This window comes from Capra hircus, chromosome 22 (genome assembly GCF_001704415.2).
Source record: "Capra hircus breed San Clemente chromosome 22, ASM170441v1, whole genome shotgun sequence".
Classification (NCBI taxonomy): domain Eukaryota; kingdom Metazoa; phylum Chordata; class Mammalia; order Artiodactyla; family Bovidae; genus Capra; species Capra hircus.
In genome coordinates, this window is record NC_030829.1 from 11,377,119 (window position 1) to 11,403,225 (window position 26,107).

The window sequence follows — 26,107 nt, forward strand, 5'->3', positions numbered from 1 at the left end:
GCCAGGCCTCCCTGTCCATCACCAACTCCCAGAGTTCACCCAAACTCATGTCCATTGAGTCAGTGATGCCATCCAGCCATCTCATCCTCTGTCGTCCCCTTCTCCTCCTGCCCTTAATCTTTCCCAATGTCAGGGTCTTCTCAAATGAGTCAGCTGTTCACATGAGGTGGACAAAGTTTTGGAGTTTCAGCTTCAGCATCAGTCTTTCTAATGAACACCCAGGACTGATTTCCTTTAGGATGGACTGGTTGGATCTCCTTGCAGTCCAAGGGACTCTCAAGAGTCTTCTCCAACAGCACAGTTCAAAAGCATCAGTTCTTCAGTGTTACTGTCTTATTTTGTATTTAGTCAGTTTTTGTAGTGAAATGTTTAAATTTCCTTTTTTAAATTTTCTTTTGAGTATATTCTACAGCTATTTTCTTTGTGGTTGCCTTAGGGATTACATTTAAGAGCCCCAAATTATAACATTCTCATTTGAATTTATACCAGCTTAACTTCAATAAATACAAAATTCTTTGTTTCTTTACATCTCCATCCCCAGCCCTATTGGTTGTTGATGTCACAGAATTACATCTTTATACATTGTGTGCCCAGAAATACCAACTAATCCGTTAGTCTTGTAAATTATGTAGAAAATAAAGACTTGGAGCTACAAACCAAAGTCACTATAATACTAACTTTTGTGATAATACTGGCTTAATAGAATACTAACTTTTTATACTACTGTATGCCTGGGGGGCTTCCCAAGTGGCAGTAGAGATAAAGAACCTGCGTGCCAGTGCAGGAGACATAGGAGACTCAGGTTCAATCCCTGGGTTGGGAAGATACCTGGAGAAGGGAGGGCATGGCAGCCTGCTGCAGTGATCTTGCCTGGAGAATCCCATGGACAGAGGAGCCTGGCAGGCTGCAGTCCATGGGCTATCGTCACAAAGAGTCATGACTGAAGCAACTTAGCACATAACTTTGAACTTGGTTTTTTTTTGTTTTAGCTTTAATAGTTTTTTTTTCCCTTTAAATATATTAGTCTCTTAAATCATGTAGAAAATTTTTATGATTATCCATGTATTTACCTTTACTGACATCTTTATTTCTTCATGTGGCTTGGAGTTACTGTCTAGCGTCCTTTCATTTCACATTACAGAACTCCTTTGAGCATTGCCGGTCAGGTCTAGTGGTAACAAACACCCTCAGCTTCTGTTTATCAGGAAATGTCTTAATTTCTCTATCCCTTTGAAGGACAGTTTTTACTGGATATAGGATTCTTGGTTAATAGTTTTCCCTTTTAGCACTTTGAATATATTGACCCACTGCCTTCTGGCTTCCAAATTTTCTGATGAAAAGTGTACTGACAACTTTATTGAGGATCTCTGAATGTGATGAGTCACTACTGTCTTGCTACTTTTAAGACTCTCTCTTTGTCTTTCAAATGATTAATTATAACGTGTCAATATGAGTCTTTGAGTTCATCTTATAATTCATGAGCTTCTTGGATCTTTATATTCATGTATTGCATTAAATCTGGGCCGTTTTCAGCCATTATTTCTTTAGATATACCCTCTCTGCCCCTTTCCCCTTTCTTTTCCTTCTAGGACTCCCACGGTGGGTATGTTAGTCACTTGCTGGTGTCCCACAGGCCTCTTAGGCTCTCTTTACTTTTCCTCAATCTTTTTTCGTTTTCGTTTGACTCAATAATTTCCTTTTTTTTGTATCTTCAGGTTCACTGATTCTCTCATGCCTGCTCAGATATACTTTTGAATCCCTTTAGTAATTAGCTTTGCATTTCAGTTAGTGTTCTTTTCAGTTCCAACATGTCTTTTTAGCTTCCTTATAGGTTTTCTGCCTGTTGATATTTACGGGGTTTTTTGTACATCATTTTCTTGATATTCTCCACATGTTCTTTTATTAATAGCTCTATGAGCGTCTTCAGAGAGTTGTTCTAAGCCTTTGCCTAGTATAACTGCGGTCAGTTTTTTCAAGGACAGTTGCTGTTGATTTAATTTTTTCCTTTGAATGGGCCATACTTTCTCATTTCTTTGTATGTTTTCAATTTTTTTTTGTTAGAAACTAATCATTGAATCTAATAATTATGTGACTTTAGAAATCAGATTCTCCCCCTTCCACAGAGCTTGCTGGTTATTTTGTAATTGTTTTTGGTTTTGTTTGTTAGTTACTGTTGGCTGTCTGTGCTGAGGTTCCGCCTGAGCTATAATCTTAAGGTTCTTTTCTGAACCCTTCCCTGAGTGTATGTGGTCATGTTCTGATTTCTCCCTAATCTGCAGTTGTTTTTGAAGGTCTTAGTCTCTAATATCTGGCTTTCAAAAGAGGGAAAAGAGAAAGATGAAGGAGGGGGTGCCAGCCATTTGAAGTCCCTAGAAGTCACTTCCACCTGGAGGAGGAGGGGCATACCATAGTGTGGGAGGCGGTTCTTTGCCTGCACCTGTGTGGTCATTGGCAGTCAGAGCCCAGATCCCAGGTACGTGGAGGACAGGCTTTTTGGGTCAGCCAGGCTGTCACGGGTTGTGTGTAGGTTGCCCCAGAAACACATGCACAGATGCCTGCCCTGGGACTGAGAGTGAGGGGTGGGAGCTGCTCCTATGCTAATTTCACTGCAATTGCCTGTCCAGGCTTGCCCCTGGAAGTACAAGTCTTCAATAGACGCCATAGTTACAGAGTAGTTCAATTAGACTGATTCTACTAGTGCAACTTACGCCGGGGTGGAGAGACAGAGTCCCCGTGCTTTGTACGTCCATCTCCCCAGGATCCTCTCTTTTCACAGTGTTGTTGTTGTTGTTGTTTTAAATTATTTTGGCTGTACTTGGTCTTAGTTGCAGCATGTGGGATCTAATTCCCTGACCAGGGATCGAACGCTGGCCCCTTGCGTTGGGTGCTCAGAGTGTTAGCCATTGGACCACCAGGAAAGTCCCTCCTGACAGTTCTTGAGAAGCCTTTCACTCTGTAAGGTGGTTCTAATGTTTCCTCGTGACCAAACTCCAATTCACGCTTGGAGCAGCACCATACAGATGATGCTGGCTGCTCCAGCCCCCCAGCACTTGGCTCCTCTCACTACCACACATCAGGAGGCACAAGTGATGTTAGCCCTGATCACCTGGTCACCTTCGTGTCTCCACGTTAAGTTCTCCATGTTAGATTGTAACTGACTAGTATTTTGTGGAGAGGTATTCTCAGATTTGACCAGTGTGCGTTTTACTCATCAAATCCCCACACCAGCGGTGCTAAGAACTCTTTTCAGTCTACCATCTCTCTGACAATACTTGGTAAATTTTTTTTGTCAAAGAAACTGGGTCATTTTTTTCTATGCATTTGTCTATAGTCTGGATTTTGCTGATTTCACCATTGTGGTATCATTTAACCTGTTCTTATGATCCCTGTATTCCTTGCAGTTCACTAGTTATTTCTAGAGACTTTATGAGATTTAAGTTCAACTTTTGAGAGGAGAAAGGGAGAGCCCAGTTCATAGATGGTGCTGTGTGCTCCCTTCAGGAGATGCATAGTGTTTGATATCTCTTGTTTTCATGATGCTGCCAGTTTTTGCCTAGATATATTGTTTCATTAGGGATTACAAATTATAAAGCTAATGGTACTGCAATACTGTAAAGAGAAACTTTTCTGTGATGACTCTGATTACCCCAAGATAGGAGCAGAATTAATTCTTTCCCTTTATCTGCCAGTTTTTAAAAATAATGAGTTGGTTTCCATAACATCTTCCAAAGATGAGTAAAAAGGTTTGGTTGGTTGGTTGCTTTTTCCTCATGGATTTCATGACTAGTTATGTTTATTGTCCTGTTGATGCTCAGATTGTCCCATCTTTAGCCGCTTGGAGCCTTTTCAAGGTGATGCCTGACTATTGGCATAACATTGGTTGCCTATGGTAAACTTCCTTACTTTCTGGAACGATTGGATGTTCCAGGTTCATCTTGTGTGTTTATTGCTCCAGACCTGGAATTGGCCATTTCTCAAAAGAAGTCCTGGTACCTTATATTCCCCCAAAGACTTTGATCTGTCATCCTGCATCCCTGAAAATCATCATTTTCCAGGGCAGCAGAGACAGTGCTTTTAGGGTGAGGAGACCTGGCATGTCTGTGGCCTGCAGGGAGGGAGAAGTAGAAAATACAGTGGCTTCAGAAAGCTCTACACTTATGGGGTCCTGCTGGGGACCAGATGATGGGTAAGATGCTTCACAAATGTTATTCCACGGAATCCTTCCAACAGCCCTGCAAGATAGGTTTTCTCTCCATTTACAGGTATAGGAATTGAGAGAGGAGCTCAGATGATTCCCTAAATTCCCACAGCTCAAAAGGGCTGGGACCCAGCTTTGAACTTGTGTCTGTTGTCAAAGCCCCTGTCTGTCTGCTGTCAGGAGGAGGGGGAAGGCCTGTTTTCCATGCACAGTGTCACACGGTTGTAGATGGCTTCCCCTAGGGTGTGTGGGGCCCTGTCCCCTGGCAGGTCTGCCCTCGCTGAAGCTCAGCCCCGTGAGACAGTGAGCACCCCGTGCAGATTCCATGTCTCCTGTCCCCCCTTCTCCGCAGCAGTCATGTAGCTGCCAGACCCCGTCCCTCAGTCGTGGATTCAGGCAGAGATGACTGGTGGTGGAGTCTCGGGAGGATTTATTGGTTGCCTGCTGTCTGGCAAGTCCCCAGAGTCAGATCCTGTCCCTGTCTTTGGAAGGATTCTTCTGGCTAGAGATCAGGGGAGATTACATAATTATTTGTTTGTTTGCTTTTAAGGAGAGTGGAATAAAACATTGAGAACTGGGAAATAAACAGCAGCCAAGAGCATTTCCCAATGACCTTCATTTTATTTTTTTACCCAAGATAATATTAAGTTATGGGCTTCTTAGGTGGTGCTAGTCGTAAAGAACCCCCCTGCCAATACAGATTTTAAGAGACGTGGGTTCGATCCCTGGGTTAGGAAATTCCCCAGTGGGAAATGACAACCCACTCCAGTATTCTTGCCTGGAGAATCTCCATGGACAGAGGAGCCTGGCAGGCTACAGTCCATGGGATCGCAGAGTCAGACACGACTGAGTGACTTAGTATGCAATATTAGGTCATAAGCAGACATTATCCACCCTGGTTTCTCAGCCTTCTGCTGGGAAGGTTTCTCTTTTTTATTTCAGAAATAGCAGAAGTAGAGACCTCAATCCAGTTCCCTGGACACCTTTCTGGTTCTGCTTCTCAGGGTAGAGAGTGGTGTCCCAAGAACCTCTTTTGTAACTTGGATGGTTGATCCTGAAGGTGATTGTTATTTGAGGTACTGAAGTAACCTTTCTCTCTTTGTTAATACAAATGTCACAAGGTGGAAAACATGTATAAATTCTCCAGACAGAGGGAGAAAGATCAGAGTTTTGCAGAATGTTCTGTGCTCTCATTCCCTTTCCTTGCTGGTGTCTTATCTGAATTATCTTTTGGGAAAGGGAGCAGCCAATGCCTTGCAGTCCCATGCTCAGGGGCAGGGTCCATGTAGGAAGCCCACCCTTCCTACAAGAGGTCATAAGGCCAGTGCAGGGTGTCCAAGGCTCACCTGGTCCACCGTCCACACCTGATGTGGAGAGAGATTTCCCAAAGCCCTGATAACAAGCTGCGCCCCACCAGCCCGCTCCTATAGACAGGGAACTGCCCACGGCCTAGGGGAGGACCTTGGAGGGAATTGTATCAGGAGAGAGAGGATACATCTCCTTGCCACATGGCCTTTGCCGTTTTTCTGGAAGCTTTATCTTATCTTTTAATATTTCAAATAGGCCATTGCCAAGTCCTTGGGAACTGGGCTGGACTGGGTCAGTTTGGCATTGCTGCCACTCCCTGCTGAGGGCTCTGTATTGCAGAGGAGAGGCCTGGGATCCACATTTGCCCAGAATGACCCTTTCAGCTGTGGTTCTGGGATGGATCAATGAGAGGCTCTTGGTGAATTTTGGAAGGAAGCCCCTGTTCTCCAGAAACAGGAGCGGGCAGATGACTGAGCAGTTTTGAGTTTCATAGCGAGAGTCCAGATCATGTCCTAAGAGCCCCTTGCTTCAGTGCTGTGGGCTGAAGTTCTTCATGATGCACTAATTCCCTGACCTCTCTCCCACTCTGTAATCCCCTACATTCAAACAGCCTCCCCTTTATTTGGCTGCAGCAGCTTGTGCGATCCTAGTTCCCCAGGGAGGGATTGAACCTGCCTCCCCTGCAGTGGAAGCGTAACCTGTGCCCCCTGCAGTCCACATAACCCCTGGGCCATCAGGGGAATCTCAGCAAGTCCTCTTAAAGCACCATGTTTGTTAACAATCAACAAAGCTTGAAAACTTTCAAGTCTTCCATTCGCCCTATTTATTCCTTAATTTTTGTCAAAGTAGTAGTGCACATGATTCTTTTCTTTTTTTGAGGGGTGGGTGGTTTGGCTGTTCAGTTCAGTTGCCCAGGCATGTCCAACTCTTGGCAACCCCATGGACTGCAGCACGCCAGGCCTCCCTGTGCATCACCAACTCCCAGAGTTTATTCAAATTCGTGTCCATTGAAATGGTGATGTCATCCAACTGTCTCATTCTCTGTCTTCCCGTTCTCCTTCCTCCTTCAATCTTTCCCAGCATCAGGGTCTTTTCAAATGAGTCAGTTCTTTGCATCAGGTGGCCAAAGTATTGGAGTTTCAGCTTCAGCATCAGTCCTTCCAATAAATATTCAGGATTGATTTCCTTTAGGATGGACTGGTTGGATCTCCTTGCAGTCCAAGAGATTCAAGAGTCTTCTCTAACACCACAGTTCACAAGCATCAGTTCTTCAGCACTAAGCTTTCTTTATGTTCCAACTCTCACATCCATAAATGACCACTGGAAAAACCAAAGCTTTGACTAGACGGACCTTAGTCGGCAAAGTAACGTCTCTGCTTTTTAATATGCTGTCTAGGTTGGTCATGACTTTTCTTCCAAGGAGCAAGCGTCTTTTAATTTCATGGCTGCAGTCACCACCTGCAGTGACTTTGGAGCCCAAGAAAATAAAGTCTGTCCCTGTTTCCACTGTTCCCCCACCTGTTTGCTGGGGGGTTCTGGCTGTGCTGCGTCTTTGTTGGTGCACTCGGACTTTCTCTAGTTGGAGTGAGCAGCGACTGCTCTCTAGTTGAAGTGCCGTGGGCTTCTCCGTGTTGTGCGTTCTGTTGCACAGCACGAGCTCTGGGCATGCGGGCTTCAGCAGTTGTGGCTCGTGGGCTCTAGAGTGCAGGCTAAGTAGTTTTGGCGCACTGGCTTAGTTGCCTCATCGTCTGTGGAATCTTGCTGGACCAGGGATTGAACTCATGTTCCCTGCATCAGCAGGCAGAGTCTTAACCACTGGACCACCAGGGAAGTCCTGTGTACATGGTTTTAAAAAATCAAATAGTTTAGAAAAACTTCTAATAAAATAGAAAAAATCCTCACCTACATATGTCAATACACATTTGTCCAAACCCATAGACTGTAGAATACCAAGAGTGAATCCTAATAGAAACTTCAGGGTTCGTGTGATAATGGTGTGTAGTGTTGGGATCTTTAGTTGTAAGGGGTGTTGATAAAGGGGGAGGCTGTACATGTGTGGGGGCAGAGAGTGCATGGGGAACCTCTGTACCCTCTTCTCAATTTTGCTACAAATCTAACACTGCTCAAGAAGTCTGTTGGAAAAAATCTCCACCTCACCTTTCCCAACTTCAGGCCACTTGCCAGACATGGCCATTTTTAGCTCTAATTCTTCTGGAAGCCTCTCAATAATATACCTTTTCTACTGTTTCCGTGCTCATCAACCCAAGATGTTATTTATCAACTTCCCATTCTATTAAATGAGATCTCCTCTCCTGTGTCTGCTGGTCGGTTGGTGGTTGGCTGATCTAGCTGGGCTTAGCTGGCTAGACCAACGTCCAGCTGCGCGTCCAGCTGAACATGGTTCCCTGCTGCATGTTGGGTTCAGGTCAGCTCCACGTGGATTCCTGCTGAGGTCCGGGGTGAAGGGCCAGGAGCTCTTCTCATGACGATGGCAAAGACACAAGAGGGAAGGCTCAGCTGCACAAGCACCTTTCAAAATCCTGCCGGCATCTCATGGTCAAAGCACATCATACGGCCAACATCAGGGGTGAAGAAGTGGGCTCTGTCTCTAGTAATAAGAACTGCACACTCACTTGGATACAGAGAAGAGTGAAAAATTGGGGCCACCCATCAATCTACTCTATTTCTCCTAACGCTTTTTTATTGATCTCTCTGCGAGTAACCATATTTTGGCTTAAATAATACCACAACACAGCCTTGCCCAGTGGTTGGCCTCTTGTAAGTGACCAACTAAAATACTCACTGATGAGTTTCTTAAATCTCAAAATCACCACTGAAGAATTCTGTTAGGTGGTTTAGGCTGGGAGGATGAAGAAAGCTTGAGTGTAGTTTCTTTGACATCAATCTGCCTCGAAACAGCTTTTCTCTTTCCCTTCTGTGTAGTGAAGACCATCTTCAGATGGTGTGTGGACAACGAGTTGCTACGGAAGCACCATTTGATCTGCCCGAATGATTACTACAGTGACTCAGTGCCATTTTGTTCTGCACCTAAAGGTAATGCGTCTGTACTGCCTTCGAGCCTCTGACACCATTCCAGGGAAGTTCTTTAGTAGCAGGACCACAGCAGCCACCTTTGTGCCATTTCCTTGTTCATAGATCTTTTGATCGTGGCTATTGAGAGGGCCAGCTCTGAGCATGCCACTTCCTCACTAGCTTACTAACTCCTACGAGATAAAAGTCTCAGATTCTCAAAGTGATGATATCCTAGTCAGTTGCCCAACGACAAGATGTGAAATTATTTTAAAATGTAGTTGAATGAATCACGAGAGGGCAGATCTGCAGACAGACGAGCAAGGGAGCAAGTGTCTCATGGGCTCAGAACACAGACCTAGGGGTTCTGCATACCCCTTACAGGCCAGGAGCGACTTTGAGTGTGGAGAGAAGGTTGGGAGCAACGAAGGCTGTGTGTGTGTGAATGTGATACGGGGCTAGTTTCCTGCGCTGTGGGAGGCAAGACCCTCTGAGAATGAGTGGGGTGGGAAGCTGTCTTGTGGGCTTAAGCAGGAAGGTAATGTTTTGGAAGCATCACCGGGTAGATGCTGTGACCAGACATCTGGATGGCAGCCTGGTGGTGCCAGGCTCCAAAGATAAGCTCGTCAGCAGCCCCAGTCAGTGGAACTCTGATGATCTCTTGGGGGTTTGGAGCTAAGAAAGCCTTTGGGGTAGGAGGATGGGGGTCCAGAGAATTGAGGATGTAGATGAAGAGAGAGTTTAACTGATGGCCTGGGCCATGCTGACAGGTGAGGCCAGAAAGAGGAAGCAAAACCAAGTACCTGGGATACTCAGCCACTTGGTTTCCAACCAACTTTCAAATACTATCTTAGGCAGGTAAATAAGGATGGAGTTCACATGTACTGAGGACTTTTTTTTCCCCCCTGTGAGATCTGGTTCTATTTCTTTTTCAGATCAATTTTATTGGAGTATAGTTGGTTGACAGTGTTGGGTTATTTTTAGGCATATGGTAAGGTGAGTCAGTATATACATACATATAGTCCACTCTTTTTAGATTCTGTTCCCATATAGGTCATTGCAGAGTACTGAGTAGATGTTATTGAGCACTCACCTGGCACTGTGCTCGGAGACATGATGGTACCAGTTTCACTGCTGGCAACGTTGAATATCCTCATTTAACCTTTTGGAGATGATTTTACAGTCTACAAAGCTAATACAAGCTTTGATTTCTCATGTGAGCCTTTTAAAAGGCGTGTTCACGTGTGCGGTATGTGTCCATGTGTATGTGTGACCGTGGGCCTCTCCTGTTCCTGGCCATGTTGGACAAGTGAACAGATAATACAGTATGAACCCTAGAGTCTCAAGGATACAGAGTAAGTTCCAGGAGTAACTGAGTTGCTGAAGGGCGATTATTTAATACATCTGGTGTGGGAAATATAAACATTTAGAAAAGGAAGCTAGCGGTGCCTTTGATAATTTCATTTAGTCATCTTGGATGGGTCACCTCTTCCCCTGGGTCTGGTAACTTCATGTTTTTCCTGGTGCCACAGGTGTCTCTGTCCCTGGATATTCAAAACAGACATTTAGTTCTGAGAAACGTTCCATCCCAAAGAACGAGCTGACCAAGAAGCCCACATGCAGGAAGATGTCCTCTCCGTCTGCGGAGGAAACGGACTATACTATGGAAAGCCTCACGTGGGACTCGTCTTTTAAGGCCAAACTCACATCCAGAGCAGCCATCAAGGTGAGTTTGAAGCCAGGGTGTGGTGGGGGGGGGTGGGGGAGGGCAGGGCCATGATGAGGGGGATGGGGCTCCAGGTTATACACGTCATAATGAAGCCACAGCAAAACAGGAGAGTGTCCTTGGCCATCCGGGGTCACGGGATCAGCAAGATGTCAACACACACACCCCCTCAGCCTCTCATTGACTCTATCCTTTTCTCACATTTCAAAGAAAACAGGTTTACCGAAGAATAAAAACTGGATGAACCATTTGCGGGTGCCCCAGAGGCAGCAGGAGCGGCTTCGGCTTGCCAGGATGGAGAGTCGGAACCGCTTCCTGAGAAACCCTCGCTTTTTCCCTCCTAACACCCCGTGGGGAGGCAAGTCTCTTCTCTTTCCTCCCAAGAAGCCAGCACGGGTAGGAGACTTCCAGGACAGAGAGCTGGAGGAGAGGTGCGTCTTCTCCTGACTCTTCAGAGACTTGGACCCTGTACAGGAAAGCACAGAAAGAAGGTCGTGGGTCTGCTTTGGCTTCTGGAGGGTCCTTGAGGTTTGGGGCCCCGGGGTCAGGATCCAAGTCGAGCAGGGCTTCAGGGCTGCCTGCGGGTGTGGCCTCAGGACATCCCCAGAGTCCTGGCTTTGTGCTTTTCTGACCTTTTCTTGAGGAATATGGTTAGTGTTGGCCCTTTGCTTATATCTGAACAGCCTGGGTCAAATGGGAGGCATCTCTATAGCTGTGTGCTCCTGCTGTTATATTCATGTGTCTTGGGTAATAAAAATGTTCAAATCTGCTTAATGACAAGTAACTAGTACAGATAGTGACTTTTCTTTAAAAGAGTGTGTGCGCTCAGTCAGTCAGTCATGTCCGACTCTTTGGGACCCCGTGGACTATAGCCCACCAGGCTGCTCTGCCCATGGAATTTTCCAGGCAAGAATACTAGAGCCATTTCCTACTCCAGGGGATCTTCCTGTCCCAGAGGATCGAACCTGCATCTCCTTACCCACTGAGCCACCTGGGCAGCCGTTTGGCTATATTTCAATGTGTCCATACAAAGGGAATGATTTGCTTCACAGGTTCATAATTTTAATGGACTTAAAATGATTAGTGTGGGACTTCCCTAATGGTCAGGGGAATAAGACTCTGTGCTCCCCAGTTCTGGGGCTCAGGTTCGATCACTTGTCTGGGACCTAAATCCCACCTGTCACAAGTAAAGATCCTGCCTGCTGCAACAAAGACTTGGTGCAGCCAAATAAATTGAAAACAAAAAAAACACTATTAATATTTATTTATTAGAGAAATAATATGCTTTTATTAAAAAAAAAAAAACAGAAAATATTTACTTAGGCTTCACTGGTGGTCCAGTGAGGAAGATTCTGTGCTGCTAATGCAGGGGGCCTGGATTTGATCCCTAGTTGAGGAACTAAGATCCCAGAGGCCACTTGGTCCTGCCAAAAAGAAAAGAGAAAAACCAAAAATGAAAAGATTTGCTGAGAAAAAATAGCACCTATATAAACCATGCAATTAACATATTGGTGTTTGGGATTTTGTATGTAGCAGAGCAGCTCCTCGCTGTGATCTGTTGAAAGTCAGCCCTCGACACAAGGGTTTGTAAAAGTAAAATAAATTTAAAAAAACATATTGGTGTTTAAGCTTCCAGAGTTTTCCCTGTGCCATGTGTAGCTATATATATCTTCACAAAGATTCAGTCTTGCTGTAAAATTGTTTTGTGACCTGCTTTGCCAACAATAAAACCCAAAGGATGATGTGTTGCCAATCTCTTTGATGGCTTGAATGTATTTATTTTCCATGAATCACTTACAGGGATGAAACTAACAGCCTCTCTCACCCTCCCTTTCCCTCCCACAGTTGTGCTGATACTCCAGTGTTTCTAGCTAAGCCCTCCATCGGATTTTTCACAGATTATGAAATTGGACCAGTTTATGAGGTAGGAATCTGGTTTCTTTACATATCCCACTCTGCTTCCTTATTTTTAAAAAGTCTTTGCCGTGGAAATTTAAAAACATGCACACACACACGCAGGCCATACACAAAACTAGGGAGAAAACTGTCATGTTCCCTCCGTGCCCATCACCCAGCTTCAGTAGTTGCCTGCATCCAGCAAATCTCGTTTCATCTGTTGCCCCACTGTTTCAGGTGTGTGCATCTGTGTGCACATGCGTGCACTGGAGTATTTTAAGGGAAAGCTTAGACAGCGTGTCATTCTTCAGTTAATACTTTAGTGAGTGTCTCTTAACAGGTAAGGACTTTTAAAGAGTAACCATCATCACATCCAGCAATATTAGCAGTGATTCCTTAATATCAGCTAATATCCACTGTCTGATTTTTATCCGTTTATTTTTTTTAAGTCAATTTATAATTGGTTTCTTTAAATCAGAAATCAAATATTGTGTTTGGTTAGAGTATCTCTTATTTCACCCACATTTTTTTTAATAATTCCTCCATTTATTTTTTAAAATGCTGTTTGTTTGTAGAAGAAACTGTAATTTCTTATAGCCTAAATCTGGCTCATTGCTTCATTTCTCTTTATTTCTCTGTGCTGGGTCTTTGTTGCTGCGCAGACTTTTTTCTAACTGGAAAGTGGAGGCAACTTTCTCGTTGCAGTGCACTGGCTTCCCCTTGGGATGGCATCTCTGTTGTGCAGCACAGACTCTAGGGTGCCAGGGCTTCTGTAGTTGCAGTGGGGGGGCTCAGTAGTTGTGGCTCTGAAGCTGTGGAGCACAGGCCCAGTAGCTGTGGCGCGCAGGCTTAGTTGCTCCATGGCATGTGGGAGCTTCCTGTATCAGGGATCAAACCTGTGTCTCCCACACTGGCAGGTGGGTTCTTTACCACTGAGCCACCAGGGAAGCCCCGGCTTTACTTTTATTTTCCAATGTTGTGTTAGCTTCAGGTGTATAGCAAAGTGATTCAGTGATACGTATACATGTATCCTTTTTCAAATTCTTTTCCTATTTCAGTTATTATAGAATTATAATATTGAGTAGAGTCCACTGTGCGATACAGTAGGTCCATATTGATTATCTTTTTTATATAAATGTGTATATGTTAATGTCAAATCCCTAATTTATCCCTCCCCCACCTTTTTCTTTTGATAACTGTTAAGTTTGTTTTTGAAGTCTGAGTCTGTTTCTGTTTTGTAAATAAGTTCATCTCTATAATTGTTTAGAAATCCACCTATAAATGATATGCTATTTGTCATATTTGTCTGACTTACTTAAGAGAATAATCTCTAGCTCCATCCGGGTTGCTGAAATGGCATTATTTCATTCTTTTTTCTGGTTGAGTCATATGCCATTGTATTAATACATAGGTGTCCTGAATTCTTTATCTGTTCATCTGTTATGGACATTTAGGTTGCTTTCATGTCTTGGCTATTGCAGGCTATACTGCAGTAAACACTGGGGTGCATGTATTTTTTCGAATTACATTTTTTCTAGATGTATGCCCTGCAGGGGGATTGCTGGATCATATGGTGGTTCTACGTTTAGCTTTAAGGAACCTCAATACTTTTCTCCATAATGGTGTTCCCAGTTTACATTCCCACCAACGGAGTAGGAGGGTTCTGTTTCCTCTGCACTCTCTCTGGCGTTTATTGTTTGTAGAGGTTTTCTGTTTTCTTTCTTTATGGGTGCGCTAGGTCTTGTTTGTTGTGTGCAGTCTTTCTCTAGCTGCGGCCAGTGGGGGCTGCTCTGTCCCAGGCCAGGGGTCAAACCCATATCCCCTGCAGTGGCAGGGGGACTCTTCACTGCTGGACCGCCAGGGAAGTCCTTGTAGTTTTCGATGAAGGCCATTCTGATCCGTGAGGTGATGCCTTCTGGTAGTTTTGTTCTGCATTTCCCTAATTAGTGATCTTGAATATCTTTTCATGTGCTCTTCGGCCATCTGTGTGTCTTCTTTGGGAAAATGTCTATTTCGATCATCCACTCATTTTTTGGTTTGGTTGTTTCTTTGATATTGAGCTGAATGAGTATATTTTGGGGATTAACCTCTTGTCAGTTGCTTCATTAGCAAATATTTTTCCCCATTTTGTAGGGTGTCTTTTTTCATGGTTTCCTTTGCTCCACAAACGCTTTTAAATTTAATTAGATCCCATTTGTTTATTTTTGTTTTTATTTTCATTACTGTAGGAGGTGGATTGGAAAAGATATTGCTGCAATTTATGTCAAAGAGTGTTCTGCCCATGTTTTCCTCTAAGAGATTTATAGTATCTAACCTTAAATTTAGATCTTTAATCCATTTTGAGTTTATTTTTGTTTATGGTGTTAGAGATTGTTGTAATTTCATTCTTTTACATGTAGGTGTTCAGTTTTCCCAGCATCACTTATTGAAGAGACTGTTTTTTCTCCATTGTATATTCTATTTTTAAAAAATTTGTTTAACTGCACTGGGTCTTAGTTGTGGTATGAGGGCTCTAGTTCCCTGACTAGGGGTTGAACCCAGCCCCCCTGCCTTGGGATCATAGAGCCTTAACCACTGGACCACCAGGGAGGTCCCTCCATTGTGTATTCTTGCCTTCTTTGTCATAGAGTAATTGACCATAGGTGCGTGAGCTTGTTTCTGGGCTTTCTATCCTGTTCAATTGATTATTTCAGTTTTTGTTCCAGTACCATATTGTTTTGATTACTGTAGCTTTGTATTCTAGTCTGAAGTCAGGGAGCCTGATTCCTCCAGCTCTGTTTTTCTTTGTCAGAACTGCTTAAACTGTTCAGTCTTTTTGTGTTTCCATACACAGTTAAACATTTTTTGTTCTAATTCTGTGAAAAATTCCATTGGTAATTTAATAAGAATTGCATTGACTCTGTAAATTGCCTTGAGTAATACAGTCATTTTGATAGTATTGATTCTTCCAATTCAAGGATATACATGGAATATTTTTCCATCTGTGTCATCTGCAGTTTGTTTCATTAGCATCCTACAGTTACCAAAGTAGAGGTCTTTTGCTTCCTTCGGTAGGTTTATTCCTAGGTAATTTATTCTTTTGGATGCTATGGTAAATGGAGTTGTTTCCTTAATTTTTCTTTCTCATCTTTCATTGTTAGTATATAGAAATGCAAGAGATTTCTGTGTATTAATTTTGTATTCTACAACCTTACGGTATTCACTGATAAGCTCTAGTAGTTTTCAAGTAGAGTCTTTAGGATTTTGTATGTATAGTATCATGTCATCTGCAAACAGTGATAGTTTTACTTCTTTTCCAATTTGGATTCCTTTCATTTCTTTTTCTTCTCTGATTGCCATGGGGTTAGGACTTCTAAAACTCTGTTGAATAAATGATGACTGTGGGTATCCTTATCTTGTTCCTGATCTTGGAGGAAATCCTTTCCGTGTTTTCCTTTCAGTAGTTTCCCCTCTATGTCCACTTAATGGAAACGCTTTCATAAGTGGGTGTTCACTTTTGTCAGAAGCGTTTCTGCATCTGTTGTGATAAGTGTATGTTTTTTATTCCTCAGTTTGTTTCTGTGATGTATCACACTGCCTGGTTTGTGGATATTGAAAAATCCCTGCACGCTTGGGATAAAGCCTCCTTGATCATGATGTATGATCCTTCTAATGTATTGATGGATTTGGTTTGCTAGTATTTTGTTGAGGATGTTTGCATCTATGATCACCAGTTATGTTTGCCTGGACTTTTCTTTTTTTGTGGTATCTTTGTCTGGTTTTGGTACCAGAGTGATGGTGGCCTCATAGAATGAGTTTAGGTGGCTTTGTTCCTCTGCAACTTTTTGAAAGAGTTTCAGAAGGACAGGTGTTGACTCTTCTCTAAAGGTTTGATAGAATTTGCCTGTGAAGTCATCCAGTCCTGGACTTTCGTTTGTTGGAAGTTTTAAAATCACTGTTTCGATTTCAGTGCATATGATTTGTCTGTCCATATTTTCTGTTTCTCCCTGGTTCGGTCTTGGAAGGTTGTACATTTCTAAGAATTTGTCCATTTCTTCTAGGTTGCCCAGTTTCTTGGCTTAGAGTTGCTTGTGCTAGTTGCTGCGTTTCTCTGCCATCTCATTTTGTCTGACTCTCTGTGTTTCCGGTCCTTGTTGCTCAAGCTGCAGGGCTCCATCTCTCCTTGCCTCTGGTGTCTGTCCCCTGGCGTGTGAGGTGGGTCCACGGGCTTGGGCAGGCCTCCTGGGGGGAGGGACTGGTGCCTGCCCTCCGGTGGGTGCAGCTGGGTCCCGTCCCTCTGACGGGCAGGCCTGTGTCAGGAGCTGTGTTTAAGGCAGCCATGCGGTCAGGACGTCTTTCGGCGGCCTGTCTTCTGGTGGGCGGGGCTGTGTTTCCATCCTGTTTTGTTGAGGGGTCCCAGCACTGGGTTCTGCAGCCTGTTGGGTGGTATCAGGTCTCAGTGCCAAAGTGCCACACTCCGGGAGAGATCACACCAACGGGTGTTCCCTGGGGTGTCCACCGCCACTGTCCTTGCCCCTATAGTGAGCCACCGCTGACCCCCGCCTCCCCGGGGGACCCTCCGAGACGCACAGGCAGGTCTGGCCCAGGCTCCTAGGCGTTGTTGCCTTGTTCTGAGTTCCAGTGCTCGCGTCACATCCGTTTGTGCCCTCCAGCAGTCCTGTGTGGCTTCTGCTCTCGAGCCCTGCTGGCCTTCAAAGCCAGGTGCTCTGGGAACTATTCCTCCAGATGTCAGACCCCCAGGCTGGGGAGTCTGATGGCGGGGCAGGTGTCAGAACTCTCACTCAGTTGCAATGTAATTATTTTCCAGTTTGTGGTCACCCATTCGGCGGGTATAGGATTTGATTATTATGGTGGAAGTGCCCTTCCTACCATCTTGTTGTGGCTTCTTTCTTTGGGTGGTAGAACATCTTTTTTGGTAGGTTCAAATCTTTTTTGTTGATGGTTGTTCAGTGGTTAGTTGTGATTCTGATGTTTTGTAAGACGAGTTGACCTCAAGTCCTTCTTTGCTTTCTGTCTCAGTTTGACTCTTGCTGATTGCTTTATTGTGGAGATGTTCAACATATTCTTTTATCCTCCATATTTTCTGTAAACTTGTTAGACGTAGAGACTTGATTAAATTCATGTTCAAGATTTTTTTTCATTTTTTGGCAGGAATACTTCTTTGGTGGGAGTGTATATTTCTTACTGTATCCCATCAGGAGCAGTGTGATACATGGTTTTCCCATTATCAGTGATGAATGACTTCAGGTGTTATGAGCCTAATTTACCCTTTATAAAGGTCTTACCAACCTCTCATTTAATGCTTTAGTAGCATTAGATGGCTGTTGCCTAGATCAATTTTTTTTTAATTAAGGGTTATAAAATGGTGACTTCAAATTCTACTATTCTTTCTGCATTTATTATCTGTGATTTTCTGTTTTTTAAAAAAGCCTTCCCTCAAACTTCCGTTTATTTCCCCTCTTCCTTTTACTCTCCTTACTCCTGGAGATAACTGTTTCTGTTAGTTTGGGGTCTTCCATTGTTTCTTTTTGAAACCATAGGCAAATATATAGGTATATTTGAACACTGTCTCCTACTTACTGTCCTCAGTTCAGTTCAGTCACTCAGTCGTGTCCGACTTTGTGACCCCATGGGAGGCAGCACGCCAGGCCTCCCTGTCCATCACCAACTCCCGGAGTTTACTCACACTCATGTCCGTTGAGTCGGTGATGCCATCCAGCCATCTCATCCTCTGTCGTCCCCTTCTCCTCCTGCCCCCAATCTTTCCCAACATCACGGTCTTTTCAAACAAGTCAGTTCTTTGCATCGGGTGGCCAAAGTATTGGAGTTTCAGCTTCAGCATCAGTCCTCACTCTCCTCTGCACCTTGCTTTTTTCACTTAACAGTATATCCAGTGAGCTTCAAGAGCTGTGTGTAGAGACTTTCCTCGTTCCTTTTCTCAGCTTCGCTCTTGATGCTTGCCTTCCTCCATCCTGGAGAATCAGGTCAAGACCAAGCTTGGGAGTCACCAGTTCTGTTCATTAGGTATAAATGTAGCTATGTTTAATGGTGACAATCCCTTCACACACATATGCACTGTACTTTGCAGTTTAAAGAGCACTTGCAAATCCATAATTCTTTAGGAGCTCTTATCCACTCTCATCCAGTGTGCAAAAGCACACTGATATGTCAGTCATTTAGGCTAAATGTTAAAGAAAGCATTTGTCTACTTGAACATAACAGTTACTCTCTTTTGGACTTCTGTGTTTGGGGCTTCTGTGTCTAGTCATCACATTTCAAAGATGGTGAGGTTGGCAGACTGAGAGAAAGAGAGCTAAAATTATTTCACTTTGGGCATGGAATGGGCAAAGGGAGGGCTGCTAGGGGACAGACAAAAGGCATTTCTGTAGGACCTGCAGGTGCCCACTGTGGAGCCTGGAGATGAAGCAAGCACCGGCTGTGTAGGACCGTCTTCCCCTCCTGTCTTTATTCTTTCATGGCACACTTTTCTTTATCTTTCCCACCAGGTTGAAACCCACATGGGCAGGGGTTAATTCTAGGTTTGTTTAAACCATTTTGGTATTAATGCTCACAGATGGTAGGTCTGTTGACTGAATTACCTGAATACTGGTCTACCACTTAGCCTTGCTTACTCCTAGTACAGAGTAAATCAAGAACAAAGGAAATGAGCCCCATTTTTCTGTATAAAAATATAACATGTGTGTATGTGTGTGTGTGGGCTTTGTTTGTGGGTTGCCCACCCAGCAGGTATGGGACTTAATTTTATCATGATTGCATTCCTCCTCCCGTCTCATTGCGGCTTTTCTTTGTCTTTGGATACCTTTTTTGGTAGGTTCTAGTTTTTTCTGTCAATAATTGTTGAGCAGTTAGTTATAATTTGGGTGTTTTTGTGAGAGGGGCTGAGCTTGCATCCTTCTCTTCCCTTTTGTCTACCATCTTCCCCAGGGGTTTGGATAAGGTGGTGAGTGACAGCTTATAAGCGGTTTTAAAGATATCTTTTCCTTTAAAAGGTTGCTAAATATGCAGATTGTTTAAATATATAGGCAAGTATATGTAAAAGAATGTTAAAATTAAAGCACAGTGTAATGATTATGAGTAGGATCTTTGAGTCCATATGGTTGGAAGAAACCACTCATTGCACAGAGAACCATATATAATTAGCACATTTCAGGGAAGGACATACAGTATCATTTTTTCATAAACTTTTGTTGACACTGATGAAAATTTTTATTTATTTTCTTATTTGGGGGATTTTTTAAATTGAACTATAGTTGACTTATAGTGTTGTGTTAATGTCTGCTGTATAGCAAGGTGGTTCAGTTAAACATACATGCACGTCCTTTTTTTTTTTAAATACTCTGTAGCATTAAGGTTCGGAGAAGGCAGTGGCCCCCCACTCCAGTACGCTTGCCTGGAAAATCCCATGGACGGAGGAGCCTGGCGGGCTGCAGTCCATGGGGTCGCTAAAGTCAGACACGACTGAGCAACTTCACTTTCACTTTTCACTTTCATGCATTGGAGAAGGAAATGGCAACCCACTCCAGTGTTCTTGCCTGGAGAATCCCAGGGACGGGGGAGCCTGGTGGGCTGCCGTCTGTGGGATCACACAGAGTCGGACACGACTGAAGCGACTCAGCAGCAGCAGCAGCAGCATTAAGGTTTATCATAGGACACTGAAGATCGTTCTCTGTGCTATACAGTAGGACCTGTTGTCTGTCCATTCTGTCTGTAATAGCTTACATCTGCTAACCCCAGTCTCCAACTCCATCCTTCCCCCAACCCCCTTGGCAACCAGGTCTGTTCTTTATGTCCATGACTCTCTTTCTGTTTCATAGACAGGTTCATTTGTGGTATATTTTAGATTTCATGTGTAAGTTAGATCATATGGTATTTGTCTTTCTCTTTCTAACTTACTTCACTTAGTATGATAATCCCTAGTTGCATCCATGCTGCTGCAGATGGCGTTATTTTGTTCTTTTTTAATTGCTGAGTAGTATTTCATTGTATATAAGCACCACAGCTTCTTTATTGATTCCTTCGTTGATGGACATTTAAGTCGTTTCCCTGTATTGGCATTATTCCCTGTTGTGAATAGTGCTGCTGTGAACACAGGGGTGTATTCATCTTTTTGGATTAGAGTTTTATTTGGATATGTGCCCAGGAGTTGGATTGCTGGTAATTCTGTTTTTAGTTTTCTGAGGAACATTCCATACTGTTTTCCACAGTGGCTGCACCAACTTACATTCCCACCCACCAACAACGTAGGAGAGTTCCCTTTTCTGCCAGTGGCAGAGAGTTGCCCACATCCTCTCCAGCATTTGTTATTTGTGGAGTTTTTAATGATAACCATTCTGACTGCTGTGAGGTGGTACCTCATTATAGTTTTGGATTTGCATTTTTCTGATAATTAGTGATGTTGAGCCTATTGACCATTTGCATTTCTTCCTTGGAGAGATGTCTGTTTAGATCTGCTCATTTTTCAATTAGGTTCCTTGTTTTTTTATTGTTGAGTTGCTTGAGCTCTTTGTATATTTTGAAAATTAAGTCCTTAATGGTCCTATGGTTTGCAAATATTTTCTCCCATTCTGTGGGTTGTCTATTAAAATTTTTTTTTTTTAAGTTTTCCTTTGCTGTGCAAAAACTTGCAAGTTTGATTAGGTCCCACTCATATATGTTTGGTCTTATTTATGTGGCCTTGGAAGACTTACCTTAGAAAATGTTGATATGGTTTATGTCAGAGAATGTTTTGCCTATGAGCTTTTCTAGGAGTTTTATGTTTGTTAATGTTTGTTTTATGTATTTGGGTATTCCTGTATTAGGTGCATTTATGTTGACGAGTATAAAATCCTCCTCCTGTTTTTTTTCTTCATATGGTATCTTTCTTTATGGCCTTTGTTTTAAAGTCTGTTTTCTCTGAAATGCCTTTTCTGTCCCCTTACTTTCAATCTGTGTGTTTCCTTTGCTCTAAAGTGGGTCTCCCTGGGGCAGCATATTGTAGGCTCTTTTTTTTTAATTTTAAATCCAGTCTGCCACTCTGTGTCTTTTGAGTGGAGCATTTAGTCCGTTGACATTTAAGGTAATAACTGATAGACATGTATATTGCCATTTTAAACCTTATTTTCCAGTTGATTTTATGTTTCTTCTTTGTCCCTTTCGTTTTCTCTTGTGGTTTGATTTTCTTTTGGATTATACTTATGTTCTCTTCTTTTTGTTTTTGTTAACCTATTTTATGTTTCTGATTTGTGATTACCCTGTTTTTCAAGTCTGTTAAGCCCATTCTATATCTACTTAGTTAGACTGGGAGTCATACAGGCTCAAACACATCCGAGGAAAGGAAAAAAATCTACATTTTCTTACTGTCCTCCCCCACATTTTATGATTCTGATGTCCTCTTTTACATCTTCCTGTTCATCCTTTTGCTGTTCATTGTGGTTTCATCACTTTCACCAAAATATTTTTATTTTTTAAAAAATCTGTGTTTTGGGATTCCCAGGTGGTGCTAGGGGTAAAGAACCCGCCTGCCAATGCAGGAGAGAGACATATTGGACGCAAATTTGATCCCTGGGTCGGAAGTTCGCCTGGAGGAGGGCATGGCAACCCACTCCAGTATCCTTGCCTGGAGGATCCCATGGACAGAGGAGCCTGGAGGGCTAGAGTCCATGGGTCACAAACAGCTGGACACAACTGAAGTGATTTAGCATGCATGTACTGGTTTATTTAGGTGATTTGCTTTCCAGTTGTGATTTTCTCTTTCCTATAGATTCTTTCTTCTTTTTTATTTAGGGAAGACCTTTCAATATTTCCTTTAGGATAGGTTTACTATTGCTGTATTCTTTTAGTTTTTGCTTGTCTGAGAAATTCTCTCTCCCCTCCTATTCTAAATGATAATCTTGCTGGGTAGAGTATCCTAGGTCGCAGATTTTTCCCTTTCAGGACTTTGAATATATCTTGCCATTTCCTTCTGGCCTGCAGCTTTTCTGTAGAGGAATGAGCTGATAGCCTTACGGGGGTTCCCTTGTAATTAGCTCTTTGTTTTTCTCTTGCTACCTTTATAACCCTCCTTATCTTTTACTTTTGCCATTTTTATTATGTCTTGGTGTAGGTCTGTTTGGGTTTACCTTGTTTGGGACTCTGTGCTTCCTGTACGTGGGTATCTGTTTCCTTCTTTAGATTTGGGAAGTTTTCAGCCATAGTTCCGTCAAATACTTTTTCGATCCCCTTTTCTCTTTCTTGCCCTTCTGAAATCCCAATTATGCATAGATTGGCACACTTTCAGTGCAGTTCAGTTGCTCAGTCGTGTCTGACTCTTTGTGACCCCATGAATCGCAGCACACCAGGCCTCCCTGTCCATCACCAACTCCCGAAGTTTACCCAAACTCATATCCATTGAGTCAGTGATGCCATCTAACTATCACATCCTCTGTTGTCCCCTGCTCCTCCTGCCCTCAATCTTTCCCAACATCAGGGTCTTTTCAAATGAGTCAGCTGTTTGTATCAGTTGGCCAAAATATTGGAGTTTCAGCTTCAACATCAGTCCTTCCAATGATCATCCAGTACTGATTTCCTTCAGAATGGACTGGTTGGATCTCCTTGCAGTCCAAGGGACTCTCAAGAGTCTTCTCCAACACCACAGTTCAAAAGCGTCAATTCTTCAGTGTTCAGCTTTCTTTATGGTCCAGCTCTCACATCAATACATGACCACTGGAAAAACCATAGCATTGACTTGACAGACCTTTGATGGCAATGTAAAGTCTCTGCTTTTTAATATGCTGTCTAGGTTGGTCTTAACTTTTCTTCCAAGGAGTAAGCGTCTTTTAATTTCATGGCTGCAATTGCCATCTGCAATGATTTTGGAGTCCAAAAAATTAAAGTCAGCCACTGTTTCCCCATCTATTTGCCATGAAGTGATGGGACCGGATGCCATGATCTTCGTTTTCTGAATGTTGAGTATTAAGCCAACTTTTTCACTCTCCTCTTTCACTTTCATCAAGAGGCTCTTTAGTTCTTCTTCACTTTCTGCCATAAGGGTGGTGTCATCAGCATATCTGAGGTTATTGATATTTCTCCTGGCAATCTTGATTCCAGCTTCTGATTCCTCCAGCCCAGCGTTTCTCATGATGTACTCTGCATATAAGTTAAATAAGCAGGGTGACAATAGACAGCCTTGACGTACTCCTTTTCCTATTTGGAACCAGTCTGTTGTTCCATGTCCAGTTCTAACTGTTGCTTCCTGACCTGCAAACAGGCTTCTCAAGAGGCAGGTCAGGTGGTCTGGTATTCCCATCTCTCTCAGAATTTTCCACAGTTTATTGTGAGCCTCACAGTCAAGGCTTTGGCACAGTCAGTCAAGCAGAAGTAGACGGCATGCTTTAGATTATCCCATAGAGCTCCTGTTTTCACTTTTTTCATTTGGCTTTCTGTCTGCCGTCCTGATTGGGTGATTTCCCTTATTCTAGCCTCAAGATCACTTATTCGTTCTTCTGCATTATTTGTTCTGCTGTTCATTGCCGTTAGTTCAGTTTTAGCCTCGGAAATGAGTTTTATAATTTTTCTTGGTTCCTCTTTATAGTTTCTAGTTCCTCTTTACAATATACTCTGCATTTCTGTTGATACCGTTTCTTAATTTGTTCAGTATTTTCATTATTTCCTTTTTGAAATTGGTGTTTGTTAGACTGAAGAGGTCTGTTTCATTGTTTATTCTTTCAGGGGAATTCTCTCGGTCTTATAACTGGGAGTGGTTCCCCTGCTTCTTCATTTTACTCATGTTTCTCTTGCTCTCCGAGTTTATGAAAAGCAGTTATTTACTGTGGTCTTGGAAGGGCCATTTGCCTGTGGGAGCATTGCTGTGTGGCTTGTGTGGGTTTAGTATTTTTTTGGTGCAAGGACTGTTTTCAGTATGGATGCCTGTCGCCTCTTCTCAGCCTGTGTTGGCCACTATGATGCCGCAGCTAGTGCCTGGGCCTGGAGCTCTCAGAGGCAGTGGCTGCTCACATGTGCCCCCGGAACACACAGTGGGAGTGGACTCACAACGCCTCCTGGAGTTTGCAAGGGCTGTGGCAGCAGTTAGTGGCTGCTCCAGAGTCTAGGACCGATGGAGCGGGCAGCTCAAGACCGCTCCTGAAGCCCAGGGGCAGCAGCAGGAGGGGGAGGCTCAGGACCACACTCCTGTTCTGCTTCTTGAGAGCTCCTGCAGGGAAAAAGGCTGCAGCGATGGGTTCCGCCCCTCCCCTCATAGTGGTGCCCGGCTTCTGATGCTGCCCAGGCTTCCTTCTCTGAGGTGCAGTTGCATTGGATTCCAGCCTCTTCAGACTGTTTCCACAGAGTCCACCCCTAGCCCCCTCTCTGGGTCTGATCTCTGAAACCCAAGCTTCCCCACCCAGCCCCCACCCGTCCCAAGCAGACATGCATCTGAGACTGGGGAGTGCGGGCAGAGGCACTGGCCGTCTGTGCGGGTCTCTCTCCATTCTAGCTGCTGCAAACAAGGTGTGTTCTCATCCGAGGCCCTAAAGCGCCCCCTCTGTCCAGACTGATCTCCGCGCCAGCAGGCGGACGTCCCAGCAGGCAGGAAGCTTTCCTCTTTCACAGCTCCCTCCCATGGCCGCAGGTTCCATTCCGATTCCTTTCTCTCTCTCTCTCTCTCTTTTTTTCCCTTGCCTTTTCTTTTGTCATACCCAGTTCCATGGAGATTTTCTTGCCCTTTCAGAGGTCCGAGGTCTTCTGCCAGTGTCCCATAGATATTCTGTGAGAATCCTTCCACATGTAGATTATTTTTGATGTATCTGAAAGGAGGTGAGCTTCATGTCCTTCTACTCTGCTGTCTTGATCCTGGACCTAATGAAACCTTTTAAATTAAAAAATATACGTGAATGAGAATTAGGTTTTTCACTGTTGCAAAACGAAGTTACACATAAGGAAAGGAGAAATGCTAGAATGAACTCCATGCTGCTGGATTGTATTTGGAAGTATAAATAGGAATTCATGATTTAAAAATATGGGTGTATATGTGTGGGGAGTGTGACACACACATAATTGGATAAATACAAGAGTAAATAGAGATGGATGTCAATGTGTTGGCTAGTACACATATTTCCTTACTGTATCCATTGACGGATAGAAACAATGACAGCCTAGTAACATTTAGCATGCCTGCTGTCTCCAGATCTTGGTTTCTACATACTGTTCTCCCAAAACAAAAGAACACCAGGCTCCTTGGGAAACTGATTCCAGGGTTGAGGTAGAGGAAATAGAAGATGAATGCAGAGCATCTTTTGGTGCCAGAAAGTAAGGAAATCTCAGAGGGAGAGAAAAAGTAGGGGAGAGGGCATGTCAACAGGGCACAGAGCTCCCACTGGCTAGAAGAGAATCAACTCAAGCAACTAAACACATAATAACGGTATTAGATTATAACTCAAAGAATTAAATAGATATCCATGAATCCATACTAATATAAGTAAATATCGGAATAAATAAATGGAAGAAAAGGGACTTTTTGTCTGAAAGGATTATAATTAATGTAGAATGAGAATTTAAAAATTGCCAGTAATTATCACACTATAAAATCTATAGGCAAGACATACTAATAAATACTAAAATTACTAGGTAGAATGTGAGCAGAAACAGATAATTTCATAGTCTCTGCCCAAATATTTAGTAGTTACAAAGGAAAAATAATAACTGTACAGTAGAGAACCCTGGAAGACACCACTCTAAGCAAGTGGTTATGGTTAACATCACCACTAATAAAACCAGTAGCATATAACCTTGATATGATATACTGGGAAGGACACATCAGCTCTGTGATATTCCTGTAAGTAAAGCATAATCTCAGTCCAGTCAGGAGTAATCATCAGAGAACTCAAAACTGAAGGACATTCTAGAAAAGCATTCTACAAAATAACTGACCTGTACTCTTTAAAAGGTTCAAGGTCTTGGAAGGTCATGGATAACAA

The 26,107-nt window shown here is 43.3% G+C and overlaps 1 protein-coding gene across 1 annotated transcript in view; it reads left to right on the forward strand.

The window, feature by feature from the left end:
• DLEC1 (deleted in lung and esophageal cancer 1) overlaps positions 1-26,107 on the forward strand; it is a 90,420-nt gene that overhangs the window by 7,369 nt on the left and 56,944 nt on the right. Inside the window, exons 3-6 of the mRNA XM_018067178.1 lie at positions 8,450-8,560; positions 10,069-10,262; positions 10,473-10,693; positions 12,108-12,186. Coding sequence (XP_017922667.1) covers positions 8,450-8,560; positions 10,069-10,262; positions 10,473-10,693; positions 12,108-12,186 — 605 coding nt within the window. The remainder of the gene's footprint in view (positions 1-8,449; positions 8,561-10,068; positions 10,263-10,472; positions 10,694-12,107; positions 12,187-26,107) is intronic.